The sequence below is a fragment of the Trachemys scripta genome, chromosome 13 (genome assembly GCF_013100865.1).
Source record: "Trachemys scripta elegans isolate TJP31775 chromosome 13, CAS_Tse_1.0, whole genome shotgun sequence".
NCBI lineage: Eukaryota > Metazoa > Chordata > Testudines > Emydidae > Trachemys > Trachemys scripta.
Genome location: NC_048310.1, coordinates 25500267 through 25522452, shown reverse-complemented (window position 1 = coordinate 25522452; position 22186 = coordinate 25500267). Strand labels below are relative to the sequence as shown.

General features: G+C 39.8%; 1 protein-coding gene across 1 annotated transcript in view; it reads left to right on the top strand.

The window, feature by feature from the left end:
* The window catches only part of VPS35 (VPS35 retromer complex component), a 40910-nt gene extending 19157 nt beyond the window's left edge, over positions 1-21753 (top strand). Inside the window, exons 4-17 of the mRNA XM_034788294.1 lie at positions 696-819; positions 2766-2948; positions 3815-4028; positions 4972-5055; positions 5952-6061; positions 8992-9088; positions 9178-9326; positions 11054-11261; positions 11971-12126; positions 14217-14339; positions 16037-16216; positions 17636-17875; positions 18917-19060; positions 20775-21753. Coding sequence (XP_034644185.1) covers positions 696-819; positions 2766-2948; positions 3815-4028; positions 4972-5055; positions 5952-6061; positions 8992-9088; positions 9178-9326; positions 11054-11261; positions 11971-12126; positions 14217-14339; positions 16037-16216; positions 17636-17875; positions 18917-19060; positions 20775-20954 — 2192 coding nt within the window. The 3' untranslated portion in view covers positions 20955-21753. The remainder of the gene's footprint in view (positions 1-695; positions 820-2765; positions 2949-3814; positions 4029-4971; positions 5056-5951; positions 6062-8991; positions 9089-9177; positions 9327-11053; positions 11262-11970; positions 12127-14216; positions 14340-16036; positions 16217-17635; positions 17876-18916; positions 19061-20774) is intronic.
* The last annotated feature ends 433 nt before the right edge of the window (positions 21754-22186 follow it).

The window sequence follows — 22186 nt, the reverse complement described above, 5'->3', positions numbered from 1 at the left end:
GGCATTATTAAAAACTACAGTGTGCGCTGAGCAAGGAGTTAGAACTATGGAGCACCTAGATTTTGCCGAGAAAACTAGGGAGTCTCTTTAGAGTCAGGACAACTACTTACCTACCCCAAAAGAACATGCTGCGGGCATTAGCTGCCTTTTTTGGCCCCTATGTGCTTTAGCTTTTTCTTTCTAAAAGCTGGGAGACTAGTACATTTACTTCTCTTTATGTGATATATCAATTGAGGGAACATCTAATAATTTGTCATGTAGCAAATATGTTGTTGACATGCAGAGAAATGAGGTGTTTACTTTCCCACTCTAAAAAATTAAGGCAGTAAGAGTGTGTGTGTGTGTATAATATATATATGCTGCTAAGGATGGGGATACCCCTCTGTGAAAGCCATGACCTTCCCCCCACTCTTCATTTTGCCTAGTCTGATGTGCCTTTGCTTCCACCTTCTACGGCAGTATCCTTGCCCCCAATACTTTCTCACTCCTCTGCATGCTGAACACCTTTCTCCTTCAAATATTTCAACTTGTAAATTCAATCTTTCAGCTCCCTGTGCCTAACTCTTACTGTTTGTCTGTGTGGTTCAGATTGTAAACTCCCTGGGCAGTATCTTCCTCTTGGTACTGTTGAGCAAATGGGTATGCATATCTGTTGTAGTAATATTAATGTTTAATCCTTAACCATAAGAGAAAAGATATGGCTATTTCTGATGAGCTACACTATTTGGAGGTATATCTGACAGATGAATTTGCCAAGGGAAGGAAAGTGGCGGATCTTTATGAACTAGTACAGTATGCTGGCAATATTATCCCGAGACTGTAAGTAAATGAGCACTGAAGAAACTTTCTTAACTAATGAATACTATTTTTCTAAAACGTCTTGCTCGGGGGAAATTCTTGCCTTGGATTTTGTGTTCGTCTCCTGCTTCAGAGCAGGATTTCAAAGTACCCTAAAGAAAATCTCTATATCTGGTAAACACAGGAGCCTCCTGATTACTATTTTGAGATATTTAGGCCCCAAATGCAGCTTTTGTAACTAGTAGTTGGATTCTCCAGTCAAGTACTTTCTTTTATTAGCAATTTAGTGAAATAAAGTTAAAAAAAAAAAGTTTCACTGACTCTAATTGTTAATATAAACCAGCTGTTAGAAACTTACATTTTTATTTAACTACTTCTCCAAATATTTTGTACCGATCTTAGTAAGCCTAATTGACGTAAGTTCCAAATCTTACCTGGTGTAAATTGATTGCACGCAGCTGAGGATCTAGCCCTATATGTGTAAAGATAAGTGGGAGGTCTCTTTTTTTCCTATTGCTTATGTTCAGTTATTGGCATAGGGAATAGAAAAAACATTTTAAATATATATTAAATATTCCTGTAGTTTATACATTTTAAAAAAAACAGAACTGTGACATGTCTCTACATCTTCATTTTAGTAGTATCTTTTAAATAAAAGCTCTTAAATCAGTCCACAGTAAACTTAGTATTGAAAAGATAATTTTAAAAAGTGACTATTGCATGGGAATAGAGGCGCTTCAGTTTAAGAATTCCTCTTCCCTTTTTTGATCCTTAGAAAAGGAAGTGACTTCTGATTCTTAGTCATGTGCTTCTCTTAGTAAGGTTCACTAAAGAAGATAAAACAAAAATTCAGCTTATACAACAAAATACAATAACAGAACTCAGATACAGTACACTTGAGGCTACTGCAAAGTCTTAACTTCATTAATTGCCCTAAATACATAGCATTCTTTATCCTCATGTTGATTTAGCTTCCGATCCCGCAAGCAGCTCTGTGTGAGTGGACCCCTGTGCCCATGTAGAGTCTTCAGGGGTACTCGGCAAATACAGAAGTTTTTAAGAGGAGATGCTTGTAGGGTTGCAATCTCAATTCCCTTCTAAGTCCATGGTCCCATAATTATTAAGTTTTTATGATTGTAAATCCTCACATCCTCTTCTGGGTGTTAAATAGAACATTGAAGGGCAGTGATGCTTGGAGGAATGAGTATAGGGCTGGGGAGTCACAAGAACCTGAATTCCAATCCTGCTGTGCAACTGGCTCACTCTGTGGCCTTGGGCCACTCACATCATCTCTTAGGGCTGGTCTACACTACCACAGTAAATTGATCTAACTTACGCAACTTTAGTTACGTGAACAACGTAACTGAAGTCGGCGTAGTTACATCCACTTACTGCGGTGTATACACTGCGCTGTGTCGACGGGAGAGCATCTCCCGTCGACTTCCCTTACGCTTCTTGGGAGGTGGAATACATAAATCGATGGGAGAGTGCTCTCCCATCGATTTAGCATGTCTTCACCAAACTCACTAAGTCGACACTCGCTGTATTGATTGAGGCAGTGCTGATCCACTGGTAAGTGTAGACATGCCTTAAGCTTCCCCTTCTGTAAGTAGAAATAATAATTCTTGCCCACCAGCCAAAAGTGGTGTGCATTATGGGCACTGATTAGTTAATGTCTGTACAATGCTTTGAATATATAAAGCGCTGTAATAGGGCCAAGTATTTGTTGTTACCCAAACTTAGTTAAAAAAACTTCTTTCTTTGCCCACCCACTCCAAAATCTGTGCCCTACACATTACTTCATTTAATTCTTTCTCATCCTTTCTAAGTATCTTGTGAGAAGAGAGGGGTAGACCTGCCTCTGACCAGGTTACTGTATTGTATTCATGTATCAAGACAATTTTTCCCCAATAATACTTAATCCACCATTTTAATCAGAATTTCTTCAACTCTGTTTTCTTTTCTAGCTATCTGCTGATAACAGTAGGTGTTGTCTATGTCAAATCCTTTCCTCAGTCCAGAAAAGATATCCTGAAAGATTTGGTGGAAATGTGCCGCGGTGTCCAGCATCCTCTAAGAGGCTTGTTTCTTCGAAACTACCTTCTTCAATGTACCAGGAATATCTTACCAGACGAAGGCGAACAGACAGAGTAAGAGAAGTGTGATGCAAGCACAGAGTGGCTTCATCCTTAAATGAGGAATACATGAATAGTGTTTATTCTCTATGATCTTGTAAGGCTTCAAATAGGTGCATATTTTAAATAGCATTTGTTTTTTGTAATTGTTCTTTGGATAGACAATGCAAGTCCAGTCTCTAGTGAAGACCTGATGAATTAATTCCTGGCAGGTGACCTTAAGAGATGCTTTGTATGCTTGGGCAAAAAACCCAAACTTAAATAAAGCTTTAAAATGGCCTCGCTGGTCAAAACAACATATCCTCATTTTCCTCCTTCCCCCATGCACCCAAAAATATTGGTAGAACTTGGTCAGTAACAACTCATTTATTGGCTTTAAGGTTGGTATGTAAGCTTTTTGTGTTTTCTCTTACTGTGGAAAGTAGGATTTAAGATAAAATGAGCTCTAGTCTTCAAGACGTAGACTATAAACTCTCTACAGGAGAGAACATTTAATGTTTTAAATACATCTCTGGTCTGCAAAATGTTTTCTGGCCATTGTGGATGTGGACAAAGTGTGCTATAGATTTATTTTTTATGCTATCTGGTACTGACCCTGTCCACCCCAGTTTTTTCCAACATGGTTCAAATGCTAGTGTAGATTGGGGCTATTGTATCTGTATTTGATTGGTTGTAGACTTCTCTTTTGTCACATTCTCCTAAAACTAAAATTCCTCTTGATCTCACTTAAAGTTTATGGTGGAAAGTTCTTTCCCCTTTCAAGGGGACGGTGGAACATGCATCTTTTGTTTTAAAAAGACAAAATGCGTACACACACACACACTCCTCTTCTATGATAGAAGCCATACCCTTCTTATTTTTAACCACTGACTTTATTTCAGTGAAGAAACCACTGGCGACATCAGTGATTCCATGGATTTTGTGTTGCTGAACTTTGCTGAGATGAACAAACTCTGGGTGCGAATGCAACACCAAGGACACAGTCGAGATAGAGAAAAGAGGGAGCGGGAAAGGCAGGAACTGAGAATCCTAGTGGGAACAAACTTGGTTCGCCTTAGTCAGTTGGAAGGCGTTAATGTGGAGAGATATAAACAGGTGAGATTTTTCATCTAACACTTAACTGTATCCATATTTACCAGATGAATAAAACATGAATCGAGAGTTCCATTGTCTATGAAAGTTATTTGTGTCACAAAAGTCAATGTATTTGGTGTTTTTGTAGCACTGTTTGTTTATTTGAAGCTCTCAGAACATTAATGAAATCTCATAATGGTCCAGGAGGTAGGTTAATAAGAAGTGCAACCAGACAAAGTGATATGCACAAGATTACACAGTTGGTGACAGAACTGGCCATTGAACTTTGAGGTCCTGCCTCCCAGTCCCCCAGTCTGTGTACTGGGAAATACTAGTTCCCTTTATATGCATACATGCAATGCATGTGTACAGGGAAAGGAGCCAAAAAGATGGACGAAATGATACCTTTCAAAGCATTCAGGAAATTGACTACATTCCTGTTCAAAATAATAGACCTCCCCCCTCCCCCCCCAGTGTCAATACTAGTGAATCCAGATGATCCAAAAATCTGGAATGTCCCCTGAGTTATCTGGACAGTCTAAAGTAATAGATGAGAAATACTTTGTAAGCCATGGCAAATGCCACTGAAGACAATTACATTTAATTAAAGTGGGAGAGATTTATATAAATGGACATACCCGTTCGTAATCTGCCCAGTGAGTGAGGTGGGTGAGAGAGAGTGAGCATGTGCATGTGCCTCTATTAGAAAAATTTCATTTTTATGTTTTCAGTAAGAATGGACATTAAATTCTTCTCATTACTATTTTAGTGTCAGTGTACAGTCGTGATTTATATGTTGATACCTAGTGAGAGAGACTCTGATTAGTGCTGTAAAATGCCAAAGTTTGTACATGCGTAGGCAGACTGAAAATTTATAAGACTTTAAAAATTTGATTCAGGATTTGTATAGATTGAGGAAGTCAATCAGGAAACAAATATTGCAGCATCTTCCTTCCCTCTACAGATTGTTTTGCCTGGAATATTGGAGCAAGTAGTAAACTGCAGGGATGCTCTAGCTCAGGAGTATCTCATGGAATGTATTATTCAGGTAAGCTGCAGAAAGGAGCAGAAGTAGCTTCATTTGATGGTCGGGGTGGCAATGTTTAAAATTGTGGTGTATTGTAGTGTGGTGGGTCTGTTTTTTGTGGGAGGTGGAGGGCTGGGGGCTAAGCAGTTGACCTGTGTTCAGTTTTTTTTTTTTTTTTTAACTGACTACTGAATTTCCTTAGGTTTTTGTTTATTGGCTTATATAATTGACACTGGGAAGAAGTACTTTTTTTATATACTTTTTGTAATAGCTGTCAAAATGTTCGTCTTGGTCCACTGGGTAAATCTGCATGTTGCTTCTTGAGCATTAGGCCACTTAATTTTCCTCATCCGAGTCCCTTCTTATTCTTAATAGGACCATAGCTGCTGTCACTCCTTTCTCATAGGTGATGGAGCAGTTTTTGTTTGGGGTTCTGGGACTATCATGTACTGGCTTGAGCCCAGTTCCCATATGCTGCCCTTTGTCTCCTGGTACTAGCACAATGCTTTGATGACTGACTCAGTTTGTGGGGAAAGCTAGAGGTGTGACTCTCTAAGCTGCAGCTAGTGTATCCCATTTCCTCTCCCCTGCGTTTTCCATTATGGAAGTTTGTAAGTTCTTCAAGGCAGGCGTGTCTGCATTACAAATGATTGATGGTAACAGCTTTGCTTGTGTGCTGTGAGACACTGCAGTCCTCATCTGCTTCGTTTCATGCCCAATCCACTTCTGCTTTGTATTTTGCCTATTGCCCTGAAGTGACACCAAGTGACACTTCTCTTGCATAGTGTGAAGTGCAGTTATCCTGCAGTTATTTTCTTTACATTAGTAGCAATTTTATCATGTTACTTCTCCAGAGAGATGAGTAACTAAAGGTGTATATTGTTATGAAGCTTGGTAATTCTTGATGTGAATTTTAGGTTTTCCCAGACGAATTTCATCTCCAGACCCTTAACCCTTTTCTCCGAGCCTGTGCGGAATTACACCAAAATGTGAATGTGAAAAACATTATCATTGCTTTAATTGACAGGTGAGTATGAGGAAGGATTTAGCTGGAATAAATATTGACTAAGTAGCTTGAGCACAAACAGCTGAGGATCTACTAGTTTTTTGTTTCTTGGATTTCTCCTATTGTTTGATTTTAATGTCATTGTTTCTGTATCTTCCAAATTTCAGTTTTAATTAAAATCCATGAATAGCTGGTCTTGAATGATTTCATATTACTAGATAAGCATGTGCTTACCTTATGTTGCTTTCATATTAATTTCCTTCATCGTAGATATAGTATTTAAAGAACTAATTGTGTGTGCTCTTTTTTGAACTTTGCATTTTCTATCCTGGAGAATTTGTGACTTGTGAATTCTGGTTGATGGATTTTTCTGGCCATCTCCAGGAAATGAATGAATGAACTTAGTCACAATAATTAAGAGCTCTGATGTGGAGTCATGAAACAAAGCAGCAGCCACATCAGAGGTGGCTGCATATCAGAAACTATCTATTATGCAATCTCTTGTTTGAGCGTCTGAGATCCAAGCATCTATTTGTATTTACAAAATATGCAGCATTTTGCATGTCTCGAATGTTGTGAGGAGGAATTAGTTTGAGGAGGTAAAAGTATTTTGTTCTTAATTTCATAGTTTACCAGCAGAGCTTTACTCCTGTTCCCAAAAAAGCTGCTTTTTACCTCTTGGTATCTGTTTTAAAAAAATTTAAATTGCAACAGTTAATTTTATTTGAATTATAAATACCTGAATAAACCAAAGAAAATGTTTTGGCCTATATTTCTGTCCTTATAGCAGTGCTCCCCAAACGTTTTACCTAGTGACCCCCCCATCTCCTGTCTGCCCTCCCTCCCCCAGACAGGAGTAAGGGGGCCAAGGCTGGGGCCACAGCTGGAGATGGGGCCGTGGCCAGGAGTGGAGGTGGGTGGGTGGGGGTGTGTGTGTGTGTATAAAGTGTCAATGAGAATGGGAAGTGCAGTTGGAGAGTCAAATCGCTATCTCTGTGCAGCCATGTCAAAACAAAGATCTCCTTTTGTTTTTCCAATATAAACAAATGTACACATTCTACCTTATTACATTAACAGAGAAGCACCTAAATACTAAAAGGGCTAAGCTTCCAAAGTGAACAGCAGAGATGACGGAGATTACCATGGCTTCATTTGTGTTGAGTAAAATTTGATATTTAGGTTATGCATCTTGGATTCCAGCTGAACAAAAGAATTTTATAACCACCCAACATATTCATGAAATACTACAAACAGTCTAGTATGGAGACCATAGTAACATCTATGGTATGTAGCCTCATGTCCGAATCAAATATGGCTTAGCTGTGTGTGGGGATAGGCATGCAGCTTGGTTTCATAGGTGGATGTCGTATCCATGGTTGGGCTGTTACTTTTTATTACAAGGAGCTTAGTAGGAGGTAGCAGGATTGGTTTGTGGGGAGGAAAACATCCTGAAGATCTAACCCACCACACTTATCAGAACCCTCTGTTCAGGGAGTCTTCCCAGAAATGGTTTGTAGTGTTGGGGTCCTTAACTTATGACTATTTCTGTCCACAGCGTGCAGAAATTCTGTCTTCTGTTTTGCTGCCGGCCAGAATACTGTTTTTCTACTCTGATTCTGCAGTGCTTGACATATGTTCTACTGTCATGGCCAGTTGCCTTGACGCCACTGCGGAAGCAGGAAAGGAAGGTGTTTTGGCTTTCAGGGGGCTGCCTGCTCCTCTGCAAACATGCACTTGCAGCTGTGTGAAGTGTGAGGATGGGTTGATCCTGGCTCATGGAGCCTTGCAGCCTCTAAACTAAATCATTGAGGCCCTTCTCTCTCCCCTGGTTGGGAAACAGAGCATGGCAGACTGACCTTTCTCACCTGCCTCTTCTGTAATAAGTCTGAGCAAACTTTGATTGAAATCCTGTTCCAGATGTCACAAGTATTGCAGATGAGTAACTGGTTTAAAGTTGATTCCCTGCATATTCAGTCAGGGTGTTCTCCCCCTCCCCTCCCCACTCCTTTTAGTGAGGCACTGGAAGAACACCTATGGCACAGTGGTTAGACAATAATTAAGTGGCATTGCTTGGAGTTTGGCAAAGTCTATGTATTGTTGTCACACAGCAGAGCAAACGTTACTGGCTTCCTGTTCTTTTGAAATGGTTTTTTCCCCCCCCAACACATCCTGTTTCCCTTGTAACTTTAAATATTGAAACATGCTGTGAGCATGAATGGTTTCTCTTACAGTTTTAACTACTGGGCATAATTCTAGCAAATTACATGACATACAGAACTGAAACATCCCCTCTTGTCTTGCTTGCATTCTCAGCAGATGTGCATTCTCTCCATAACATGGAAAGAAATTGATCATCAATGCTTCCAACCATAATCATGCTTCACGTTTTGCCCTGCACAAGCAGTGAAAGTCCTGGACTTGCTGATCTGATTTTTTTTTTCATGTGTACAGACAGCTGTCAATATTTATCTCCAAATACACCTTTCTCTTGAGACCAGTACAGACATTAAGTAAATAATGTTTTGTCAGCAAATAACATGAAATAGTTGTGGGTGCATCAGAATATGACCATTGTCTGACTGTCCTCTGCTGCAGAGGTGCAGGATGTATGCCCCATGTTTAGGAGCATGAATTCAAAAACATACTGAGGCCTCACGTTCTCCTCCTTTATTTTATTTTTTCCTTTCTCCCTGTTATTTGTCACCATTCATTCTCAATCTCTTTTCTTGGGGCTAGTATTTCCCAGATTGTGCTAGTGGTTTACTTTTATGAAGACGGCTATGCCTTCTGACCTCTCCCTTGAACTTCCTACTCATGTCCAGTAGGTATTAATACATTGGGTCTATGTACATGACTTGATTCCTCTTTTCTTTGTGTGTATTTAATGCTTTGTCTCCCTAAAGTAAGAAGAATCTAACCTGAATGAGCTTTTTTCCTTTCTCTGTTCACAGGTTAGCTTTATTTGCTCACCGTGAAGATGGACCAGGGATCCCAGCAGATATTAAGCTTTTTGACATCTTTTCACAGCAGGTGGCCACTGTTATACAGGTGTGTTCTGAATACAAGATGTAAATCTGCTCTTTAACAAAAAACTAGACATTTCTCTCAAATTTAACTTATGCTGTCTCAAATTTCAGTCTAGACAAGATATGCCTTCAGAGGACGTGGTGTCATTGCAAGTCTCGCTTATTAACCTAGCTATGAAATGCTATCCAGATCGTGTTGACTACGTTGATAAAGTGTTAGAGACAACTGTGGAAATTTTTAATAAACTTAATCTGGAGCAGTAAGTGAACACTAATTTTCTTGTGACATATGAAATTTTTCTGTGCTTTCTCTGGGAGCAACAGTATTTAGTTTGGCTTTTTTTTAATAACACCCTCCAAACCCCTACTGTCAGACCGAAAAAAAGAGGAGATTGACATGTTATCTTAAGTATTCATTTGTTTGCTAGACTGTAAAATGCAGTGTTCAAAGGGTTAATGATGACATCAGTCTTCACAGGTGATAATGATTTGGTCTCTAAGGGTATGTCTACACTGTGGTTAGACACTGGTGGCTGGCTTGTGCCAGCTGACTTTAGCTCGTGGGGCTTAGACTAAGGGCTGTTGAATTGCAGTGTGGGTGTTAGGGCTTGGGCTGGAGCCTGGGTTCTGGGATCCTTCCACTGTGTGGGGTCTCAGAGCCTGGGTTTCAGCCCGAGCCAGAACGATAAATCGCAATTCAACAGCCCCTTTGCTTGAGTCAGCTGGTACAGGCCAGCCCTGGGTGTCTAAATGCAGTGTAGACATATCCTGAAATTACTAATGAAGACCAAACAGTGAAGAGACCCTGAATAAATTAGGTTGTTTATTGGTGCTAACCTTTATCCTAGGTACACAGATCTTTTATAAGACATCCCTTGGGGGTGGACAGCATTCAAGTTATATTGTAGGAATACTAGATTATTCCTGAAATAGCTATGGTATGATCTTCAAAGTTTCCTTTTGGTTTCTGAAGAAAAATCAACAAATGCAACTCTAGGAAGAGTTGAGGAAACACTTCACACTGTATAGTATTAAAGTAAAGTCAACCCATTTCTTAATCTCTAAAAATTACACAGACTTGGATTCTTGTATTCCCTTTTACTTATGACTCGTACTAAATTCAACAGGATGCTTCTACTAGGTTAGCTCAGTTCATGGTGTTCAGGTATCTAATAGATACTACTTCTGTGGTCCCTTCTCTCCTGCCAGTAAATAGGCAATTTATGGGCAAACCCTGCTCCGCACATTCAGGCACAGAGGATCTTGCTACAGTGGAATCGATTCCACTCTGTGAGGTGGCAGCAGGGTTTGGAGAGTCTCTACACAGGTTCACGTGACTTGTATGCAGCTGAGTTCGCTACCTTGGGGCCTCCCTTTGTACAGTTTCACAGTGATCTAATTGTGTACCGGCCACTCCTCCTCATAAAGGGGAAGGAGAGGTGGGATAGCATAGGCACGGCTGTTCTGGCCCTCCAGTTGGAATGGTAGCTGTATTGCAGTTCTGCTACCACTCTGGTCTGGGAGGTCAACTCCTAGTGTGTAGCCCTGCTACTTGGGATGTATGCTGGAGGCAGGATTTGTGCCTTAACTTCCACCGTAATTGCCATCAAAGATTGCCTGTGTAGAGGGATTTTTCTATCCCACTACAGGCAAGTGGTTGAACACACATGTTGAACAGTGAAATTACACCTCTAACCCGATATAACACAACCGGATATAACGCGGTAAAGCAGTGCTCCGGGGAGGGGTGGGGCTGCGCACTCCGGCAGATCAAAGCAAGTTCGATTATAACGTGGTTTCACCTATAACGTGGCAAGATTTTTTTTTTTTTGGCTCCCGAGGACAATGTTATATCTGGGTAGAGGTGTACATTGTTGTGAAACGCTTATTTCCGTCTTTAGCTTTCACTATTTTTTTTTTTTAAATATCAGTAAACAGATGAGATTTCTAATTTTTTTTTTTTTTTTACTGTCTACTTATATTCTAGCATTGCAACAAGCAGTGCTGTTTCGAAAGAGCTAACACGACTTTTAAAGATCCCGGTTGATACCTACAACAATATCCTGACAGTTCTGAAACTAAAGCACTTCCATCCGCTCTTTGAGTACTTTGACTATGAGTCCAGAAAGAGTATGAGTTGTTACGTGCTTAGCAATGTACTGGATTATAATACAGTAATTGTCTCCCAAGAACAGGTATGAAAAGATACAGCTAAATATTAACTATCGCAAACTTCAGTGTTTTTTCTGTCTGTGTGAAGTCTTGGAAACCAACACTAATTGACTTCATGTGGGTGGTGAGGGTGTGTGTGTCTCAAAACCACAGTCTAACCACAGCATAATTTCGCACATGATTTTCTTTACCATACTTGGTAGAGTTACACTCCCCCTCCAAAATTATCTAGGTCATTTTCACTCATCTCCCTGGTCCACTGTGCCTAAACCTCCAAGATGTGATCAGAGGAAACTGGCTAATTAATGAGTGTAAGTTAAGTGCGGCAGGGACTACGTAAAGTCTCTAGCTAAAAGCAAATTTACCATTGATTGTTTTGTTTTAATCTAAGGTATTTAAACAAGTTTTTAAAAAAGTACCTTACACACACTTGAAGAGATGAAATCTACTGTTCATGCAGAGTGGGTGCTGTCGTATTATGAGGGTCACCCTTCAGAACAGGATAAACTAAAGAATCTTTAAAATAATAATGAAGTCTCTTTTCCCAGTGTGCTTTGGGTGTTGTGAATTGCTTTTTAAAATAGTAATGTAAAGAGTTTGTGTGTTCCTGATCAGTAACTCTTGTTTGTGCTGGTAGGATCTAATGAATGGGCTTGGCTTGGGTTTGTGGTTTATTACATGTTTGATACCACTCTAAGCCTGATTGGATATGTTTTGTTGCCTTCCTTACAGGTTGATGCAATTATGAATTTGGTATCAACACTGATCCAGGACCAACCAGATCAGCCTGCCGAAGACCCTGACCCTGAGGACTTTGCTGATGAGCAGAGCCTTGTGGGAAGATTTATTCATCTTCTACATTCAGATGACCCTGATCAACAGTATCTGGTATGGTTTTAACACTTCCACATGCATTCCATGCTCTTCAGCATGCCACCTGTGGTAATAACTTAGACTGTCATTTGTTTATAAGGTACATTTTAATGTAAGCAAAGGAACTAATTTTTAGATCTTAGTTTGTTAATAATACTGATTAGGGTGGAGAGCACTTAGACTTCCCTATACACAGGTTGACTCTTGTGTAAAACTTGGTGCTGCAGAAGTCCAAGAGTGGTTACAGCTGTTAAAATTTCTATCATATGGGCCAAGTAGTCTGAAGTGGCCTTCAGTCTTGTTTGAAATTGAAGAAACGTTATCTGTGCACCGTCTTGCATGTGTCAGTGTATGCTGGGTATATGTGAACATAGAGGCAGTCAGAGAATGTATCCCCTTGTGCTATCTAGTCATAGGCAACGTGCAGTATTGCCAAATCTATATGGGATAGGTGTCTACTATAAATATAGACATAATTGTGTCCTTAAATGTTAAATAAAATGCAGATCTGAGGAATACACTTCAGCCAGTCAAGCTAAGTTTTTGCCTATTCTATGTGCCTTATTGGGGTGACTAGTCTTAACCAAACTCACCTGTAACCTCTCAGGTTGTATTTAAATTTTCTATCCACTGGCTAACTTTGCTCCATACTTCCAGTATTCTCCCTGACCAGGTAAAATGAAACGTATTGACTTGACACCAGACAATCTTGAGCCAGAACCGTTTTTTCTTATGACAGTATGTTTGTTTTTTTCTGCTGGTCACAGTGTGAGGAGGGTCACACTGTGCTGAGTCACACAAAGAGATTATGGGTATGTCTACACCGCAATTAAACACCTGCAGCTGGCCTGGGCCAGCTGATTTGGACTTGGGCTAAGGAGCTGTTTAACTGTGGTGTAGACACTTGGGTTTGGGCTGGAGCCCAGGCTCTAGGACCCTCCCTCCTCACAGGGAGGGTCCCTTTGACGCTCACATTCTGAAACCTTTCTCCTCACTTCAAGAAGCATTCAATGAGCCATTCATTGAACCATTCAATGGATCAATGCCTTGAGTGTGTCAGAAATATAACACAAACAAAAAGGGTAACAAAAGGAATAAGCTAATTTTTGTAGTTGTTAAATAAAATATTGCCTTTTAAGAATAGTCCTCCTGTCTTTCTGACAGATTAATACCAAGTTCGTGTTTGTCTTCACTACAGTGTTAGCTCAAGGTATAACTCAAGTGTTGTCCTTAACCTGACTCCTGTCACCACACTCTCACACACAATTAAGCTAGAGTTTAGTGGTGCTTTAACCTTAACTAGCTGGCCAGTTTGTGTGTGGATTAAAGCTCAAGTGCTGCTGATGCTTGAATTAGTAACGCAGTCGGGATATAGCTACAGGACATATCTCATTAGCTGCTTATCCAATTGCTCTGTGCTGAGGGTTTTGCAGGGTGGCCTCTCTGCTAGCTTGAATTACTAGTCTCTGTTGCAGTGAAGACACCGCCACAGAATGATCCTGCACAACTCAGTACCCATTTCTGGGTCACCTTCTGAGACTTAAAATGACAACTATGTTTAGTGGTGTGGCTGTGGGAATATTTAAATGTTAAGCAATTATCAGCACTTGCAGAAATGGAAAGTAATCTACAGATGTTTAGGATTGGAATTCTATACAAAAACTACAAACAAGAAGTAACTTGAAGGTGAATCTCAATATGCATTGAAAAACTGCTTTCGCTATAAATATGCAAGCTGTTCTCTGATCCCACTCTTTTACCCTGTGCATATGTTGTGCTTAAAACATGCTCTCAACCTTAGGTTCTCAACTTTTAATACTCCTTCCAGTCAACAGCCTTGTCAGAAGGGGCTATGCACAAGTGCACTTGTGCAAGCACTTTCACAGTGTTTTTTTAACAACGTTTTAAATTGCTCTCTGGAATCTTTTTCAATGGACCTTTGCAGTATTAATTAGTAGATTTGATGTCAGAGGTGTAAAGCCAGTTTTGTATTCATTCACTGAAAATTCCCTAATTCCTAAAGGCATAAACCACTATATGGTCCAAAAGGCAAATGTGAAAATATCTCTAGGCTTATGAAAATAATCTTAGTCCTTTCATTTTAGATTTTAAACACTGCCCGGAAACACTTTGGCGCAGGTGGAAACCAACGTATTCGTTTCACACTGGCACCCTTGGTTTTTGCTGCATACCAGCTTGCCTTTCGCTACAAGGAGAATTCTAAAGTGGTGAGTTACGCACATTTTGTGTACTTGCTTCTAGTCCTATTCTCCTAAAAATCTTATCTGTTTGTCTAAAATTTACTGTGTAGTTCAAAATTTGATACAGGGTTTTAAAATCTGATTTCTTTATCTTCTCAAATCAGATATTAAATAAGAAAGCAAATCAATTTCTTAGGCAGCCAAGTGAAATAAAAGTTTGTTTTATCCACTCAGTTTCCTAGCTAAGAAATTGTTAGCCCAAAATTTTATGAAACAAAAATTGGATGTAAACTTGGATAGTTCTAGATCAGAGGTGGGCAAACTATGGCCCATGGGCCTGTCCTGACCGGCCCCTGAGCTTCTGGCCAGGGAGGCTAACCTCCTACCCCTCCCCCGGAGCCACAGAGCGCCGCACTGCCAGCGCTCTGGCCTGCCGGGCAGCATGGCTGGGCCGCGCGGCTGCGAGCTCCTACTGCTCTGAGCAGTATGGTAAGGGGGGGATGGAGGGGTTTGGATAAGGGGCAGGGGACCCCGAGGGGCAGTCAGCGGATGGAGAGCAGGGGGTGGTTGGATGGAGCGGAGGTTCTGGGGGGAGGCGGTCTGGGACTGGAGGGGGTGGGGGGGAGGAGAGGGGGGGATGGGGGGGGGGGGGGGGGGGCGGGGGGGGGGGCCGGGGGGGGGCAGTCAGGAAGTGGGAGGGGACAGGGGGCAAGGACCAGGCTGTTTGGGGAGGCACGGCCTTGCCTACCTGGCCCTCCAAACAGTTTTGCAATGCCGATGTGGCCCTTGGTCCAAAAAGTTTGCCCACCCCTGTTCTAGATTATGTTCTGAGACTGGAAGTGGCTGACTTTAATGCCCTGATATCATGCAGCAAATGAATAAGGGAGCATACTTCAGGTGACTGCAATGAAATTGCTACTTAAAATCAGGCTAGATTCCTGCAGCTCTAAAAGTGCATAAAGTTAAAATAAACTATCTTTAAAAATGTTAGCCCTTTTGAAAGCAAATAATTCCTTCTCTTAGATTAATTATAATGTGGTAGTTACTAATTTACAGAATTTTTTTCAAGTATGTACAGAATTTACTCCACTCTGGCCCCTTGAAAACTAGCAATCTCACTTCATCCAAAGACCTCTTTGTTGCAGTAAAATGTGTGTTCCACACTTTGTATGATGATGTTGGTTAGTATTGGAGATGTTAGAACATTTCTCATCAAAATATTTTCAGGGTGAGCATCAAAATCTGTTATGTAATTTAAGATTATATTTTATAATGACCCCTGTTCACAACTCTTTTCTTTACATCATGTGCACGTTCACTGTTTTGTAGTTGGGCTGACTTGCTTGTGAGCATTAAGCATAAACATGTTAACTGCCTCAAAAGTGGGTATACATTTCTGAAAGTCAAGCTCCAAAATGTGGAAGGGAAGGTGATATTTAGTGCTATTTTTGAACTGTTATAAATGGAAGGTTTTCTGTGAAATACCATTGAGAATTCTACACCAGGATACAGTAGTGCAAACAGGTTTTGTGTGGTAACCTGCTCTAACGTGATTAAACATTCTGCTTTCTTAATTAGTGTGCAAAGCTGAGTGAGATCAGTTGAGAGAGGAAGAGAATAAGAGTAATGATGAACATGTTTTGATTACTTTCTTCTCCTGAATCTTACTCTTCTTGCTGTTGCGATAGCTTAGTCCAAGCTTTGACTTAACCGTATTTCTTTAGGATGACAAATGGGAAAAGAAATGCCAGAAGATCTTCTCTTTTGCACATCAGACCATCAGTGCTTTAATCAAAGCAGAATTGGCAGAGCTGCCTCTGCGGCTTTTTCTCCAAGGAGCACTGGCTGCTGGAGAAATTGGTTTTGAAAACCACGAAACGGTGGCCTATGAATTCATGTCCCAGGTAACAATGATGTTGCTGAATATTTTTCTTCGCCTGCATTGCTTTAAAATCTTGGTGTGGCTAGTTTTGTCTTTGTTATGGGTTGGCTATAGAAATTAAATCTGACATTTAACTACAAAGATCGCTGAAGGTGTGATTCTATCAACTGATCCTCTTCAGGAAGAGACCCCTGAATCTTCCCTTTTACTCCTTCAGTCCCATGTTAAGTCTAGCTTCTCCCTGCCTGAACGAGTGCTTTAATTTAACAACTTCTGGAGCACAGTAGTGCCACCTGCTGCTCCAGCAGTCCTTTCATTGGAGAATGTGGCTTCTTCTGACCTCAAATCTGCTTCAGCAAGTTTTCTAGTCTTAGTTCAAAGGTCCAGCTACCTGTCTGATGTGGCAAAACCCCAAGATATTTACAATAAGCTTCAGAAGTTGCAGTGTTGAGTTTTCATACTGGGTCTTGCTGCTAAAATCCACAAAACTTATTTCAGATAGTCCTTTTATCTGAAAATGAACCACATTTATTTTATAGATCCCTGTTGAATAACTCCTTGAGCTAACTTTACTGCACATTGACCAGATTACTGGAAAACAATGAATTTTCGAGGCCAACCTATTCTTTCCTCAACACCTCTCTCTCAATCTTCCTATTTGATAACTGTTTGAAAGCCCCTCCCCCGCCCCCCCCAAAGTATTGCCTTGTGTCTCCAATGCCAGATCTGGATAGTTGAGACATGCAGCATGTGCTGTGTGTCACTGTCTAATTGTGGGTGGTGTGGGACTTTTAAAAGTTGTGTATAGAATCTTGTTTTATGAAAGTGAGACTGATATTGTCAGGTGTGTGTGCATGTGCCTAGTCCTTTTAAATAAGAGGGTCTTTTCCTCATGAGACACTTGCATTGCCGCTTTACAAATAGTTTCTATCCTGGACATTCATATCAGTGGGACTTACTATGCAGGGTCACTAATTTACCCCTTACTGGCTTTATCATCCCCTGTGCAATTTTACCTATTCTGGATATAGAGTGGAGCCTGCACCAAGGGCTGTCTGTAATAGGAAGCTCCTTGTCTTAAGCAGCCATTTTAACTAAAGGTTAAACAAAGCTCTAGTAAAGCTTTGAGAGTATTTTAAAGATGACTTGTTGTAGTCACTGGTGGGGGGAGGGGTGTGTGTGTGTGTGGTGGCTGCTTTAGACAAGCTTGTGGGTTTTTGTGTTTCTTTTTCTTTTCAGTTTCCGGCTTTCTAGCTTGGTTCTATCGATGCAGGAATTAATCTGTCCTGTTTACTAAGTGTTCAGCCTAAAAGCATGTATGGAATTCCACCCACAAAGCTCCAGAGATCTTTTAGAACACACACTTACATTCCCTTTGCTAATAATGATGTAAGGAACAGTAATTGTAACTTTGTTTCAACTCTTCTCTTGGTTGTATTAGGCATTCTCTCTGTATGAAGATGAAATCAGTGATTCAAAAGCACAGCTGGCTGCAATCACCTTGATAATTGGAACATTTGAAAGGATGAAATGCTTCAGTGAGGAGAACCATGAGCCTTTGAGGACTCAGTGTGCACTGGCAGCTTCAAAGCTGCTTAAGAAGCCAGACCAGTGCCGGGCTGTAAGCACTTGTGCCCACCTGTTCTGGTCTGGCAGAAACACTGACAAAAATGGAGAGGAGGTAGGAGGGCATATTCACAAAAACTTTAGATATTTTCCCAGCATTTGGGTGTCTGACTCTTTCCAAAGAGTTTTGGTTTCATGTCTATGAAGACCTTAGATAAGCTATGATGTAAAGTCTGTTTTATATTCTCTATTACAAAACAACTAAATTTGACTTTCCTAAACATTGGCTTGATGAGAACTACAAAGTAAAGTAAGCTCTATAACTAAAAAGTTATGAACACCTGAATAGTGCAAATTTTGAAAAGCATGCAGTTAAGGACAGACGCCGTATTGCCTAAAATCAGTAGAAAAAAATATTGACTTGAATGGGAGTAGAAATGAGTACTAAATTAGCCGCAGTGCCATATTGAAGTGTTCATTTATAGACTTATTTTATTGTGTATTCTGCGCAAGTAACTTTCAAAATGACCAAGTGGGTTCCAGAATCTCCCCCCCACCCCCCAAACTCCAAAGCAGCAATCCTTGTTGAGGACTTGACCAAGTTTCATACTTGTCTGACTTTACTGTAGTCCTGTTTCATGCGTAGAAGAAATTGTAATTAAATTTTTTAAAAGGGGAAAATTTAACCCTTCAACTACATGGAGATTAGAGGGATTTTTCTCAAACTAAATTTTAAAGGCCCCTTCCTGCAAAGATCAAGCAACAAACTTCAGCCCAGTTGGTGACTCTTTCAGAAAGTTTTAGTATGATGAAAAACTCACATAGGGTTTATAATGAAAGCTTTTGCCACTTTAGCTAGAGTGGATGCTATTAGGCAAGTGTGTACACTTTTTTATATTTACTGTCTCAGAACATTTTATCAAGCTTTTAAAAAGAAGTGTTGGGTGCATTTGTAGTCCTGTCTCAAGGAGTGCTTGAATGCTCTTAATAGGTGGGTGAATTTATGTAGGTTTTTGCATGTCCTTGTGCTCAGGCTGTGCAAGATTCCTGGTACACAGGTGTTCTTGACTGTTGGCCACTCAGGTGTTGGTTGGAATGGTGTTGGAGGCTTACATTTGTCCCTATATATAAACATTTTGTTTTTCTCTATCTTTAGCTTCATGGAGGAAAGAGAGTAATGGAATGCTTGAAAAAGGCTCTAAAGATAGCAAATCAGTGCATGGATCCTTCACTCCAAGTTCAGCTTTTTATAGAAATTCTGAACAGATACATCTATTTTTACGAAAAGGAAAATGATGCGGTAAGTGAAGATATAATATAGAACCATAGGATTTTTCCTATTTGAATCCTATTTGAAGTTTTTTCTTGCACTACAATTTATACCCAACTCTCCTAATGACGTGAGTTAAATGCATCCCATAGCACCATTTACTTAGTATTGCCTTTGCTTGACAAAGTAGTGAATCAGTTCTATGTCTGTGAAAAAGATCCCCTTTTTTCTAAATTATTGCAAGTGCCATTTGCCTCTAGTTTCTTGGAGGAAAGAGCTGTGCTGCTGTAGTGTTGATGCTTCTTATGTTGACAGAAAGGGATTGTTGGTCGATGTAAGTAATCCACCTCCCCGAGAGGCAATAGCTAGGTCAGTGGAAGTATTCTACAGTGGAGATTAGGTCGACCTAACTACATCTCACAAGATTTGAAAATTTCACAGCCCTGGGTGATTGTAGCTAGGTCAGCCTAATTTTTAGGTGTAGAGCAGGTTATAATACAAAATGTAGATGTTCAGTAGAAATTCTTGTATTGCCCACTAGCGACTTTAAGTGAAGATGAATATAAGGGGTGAGAAGCTAAGGCTGGATAATAAAGTGATTTATTAGGACTCAACTCCTAAAGTTTAACTTTAATTTAATTGTAGATAGCATGTTTAATTTTGTACATCTTGCTTGTATGTATGTGACAGGGGAAAGACAACTGTTAGAGGAGAATGTTTAGATATTCTGCCCAGGGAGAGAACTGGTTCTAATTTGCTTCAGATGCAAACTTTTATCTTATCAGTAGGGCTTCTGGTATTGTACTGACTTAAAATGGATTTCAGATACAATATGGTATGTGATTTGTGAAAATGAGTATGGGGTAACTTTGAATTTTGTATGCTTTGTGATAATATTACTGCGAAATAAGGTTGCATGGGTTTGTTGCCTAATTAGGTTTCAGTGGTTAACATACTTCAGAGGCTGCTTTGTACTTAATTAACATACCCTTCCAAGATGCACAACTTCAAAACATAGTTTCAGAGGACCTATCTTTTCTGTGATTTATCTGAAGCATTTTCCTCTGGCTTGCCCAAACTGCGTTGACGCTCTCAGTAGATCCTGCTGTGAAAATCAATTCTCTTACATCTGACTACAATGATCTGCTAAATCCAGTAGATTTCAGGATTTCTGTTCTGTAGTACTGTCTTGTTAAATAGTTGCTGTGCTTCACCCCAGAAGCAGCTGCACTTAATAGTGGATTAAATGATTCCCTGTGTATGGCTTTTACTTTATGTAAAGTTTAGGGTGGGTTTTTGGATGAGCCTAAGGATGCTCAATTCCCATTGAATTCCAGTGAGTTGGATGCCAGACTCCTTTAAGTGCCATTGAAAATCCCAGACTTCGGGGACTGCTTTCTCTACAATAGAAGCTGCTCTAATTCTAAGGTTATTAGAAAAGCGAATAGAAATGAATAAACTTGCCACTATAATTTTTTACAAGGGATTTTGAAGTGTTTTAATGTTGCTGAATTAGTCTTTGCAGACTTTTGTGAGGTAAGAAGCATTGTACCTATTTTAAAGATGGGTAAATGGAGGTACAAAATCATTCTCACAAGCCTGTGGTAGAGCTACAAGACTAGCTTTCTTGTGCCCTAACTGCACTTACTTGGAGGCAAGGTCTGTGGGTGAAAAGAACTCGGATCTCTATTAAATGTGCTCAGTTATTTACTAGTAGAATTTACTATTTATATATTTATTGTAGGTGACAATTCAGGTTTTGAATCAGCTCATACAAAAGATACGAGAAGACCTTCCAAACCTTGAATCTACTGAAGAAACGGAACAAATTAACAAACATTTTCATAACACACTGGAGCACCTGCGTTTGAGGAGGGAATCACCAGAATCTGAAGGGCCAATTTACGAAGGTCTTGTCCTTTAAAGAAGACACACTTGCACAGACATGCACACACTGTACTTATTTCTGTCTTTCCATTTACACACAGTATGTCTTTTTATTATGATAGATTTAATAGACTGTGCCTTTCAGAAATGCCAAGTTAGGTTACAATTCATTTAAATGTGATGTGTTCAGTTCAGCACTTCCAAACACTTGCGTTCAATATGTTAACAAATTTAAAAGGTGTTCAGATTGGACCAGCAACTATAGATTTGATCATGTTAGCATGACTGGACCTGTTTCTTTAAAATTCATGTGACATGTGAGGGCTCTTTTATTCCATGTTCTGACCTGTCTTTTCTGTCATGTTCACTGTCGCTTCTGTAGCACTATGGAACTCTAACCTGGCAGTGGCTATCCATCTCAAAGTGATCTGATATATTTTTTTTTTTCTTTAATGGAGCGTTTGATTTTGGGGGCTATTGTTTGTTGGATTCTGCTTGAGCTTTTCTTTTAGTGCAAGTTAAGTCTAAGTGTAATATTTTCCCTAAAAACTAGAATATATTAATGCATGTTTGGAGAGTTTTAAAACACCATGCTCAGAAACAAAAGGTTATATTTTGCATATTAGGGCTCTGTGACATTCAGTGAGGGCCAGTACTGTGCACAGGGCGTATTTATCAAGATAATTTTGTTCCAGATAGTATAAAAAAATAGAGAAATTGTGATCTATATAGTGTATATGTATAACCATTGTAAATTTAGGGAAAAATGCATTACACAAGTTTATTCAGTATCATGATTTTGCACCATTGAAACAATAAAGTTGCTATTAACTCTGGTTTTATGTCTGTCTGCTGTTGTATTTAATGTTTGTTACAGTAAAAGCAAAAGTAAATTTCTTGAATTGCAGGTGGGGTCATAAAAAATCTAAGTGCATTTAACTCAAACTAATGGGGAGAGCGTACACTGGTGTTCCAGTGAATGCAGATGGCAGGATTATAAAATGGCTACCTAACATCAGAATTCAGCCAAGAACACTAACATACATTCACTTATCAGCATCTGGCTGAAAGTTGTACATATATTTTTATTTTATAGAATCCCTTTTGTGAGATCTGTCATACAATAAAATACACCACTAGAATCTAAAGAAAGTACACAGCCAGATAGCTGGGGTGTTTTGGCTGAAGGCTGTTAAGGGGTGAGGAAAATATAAGTAGATGTAGGAGACTTACAAAATTGGCTACTGGGCCAGCTGCTAAAGTCAGTCT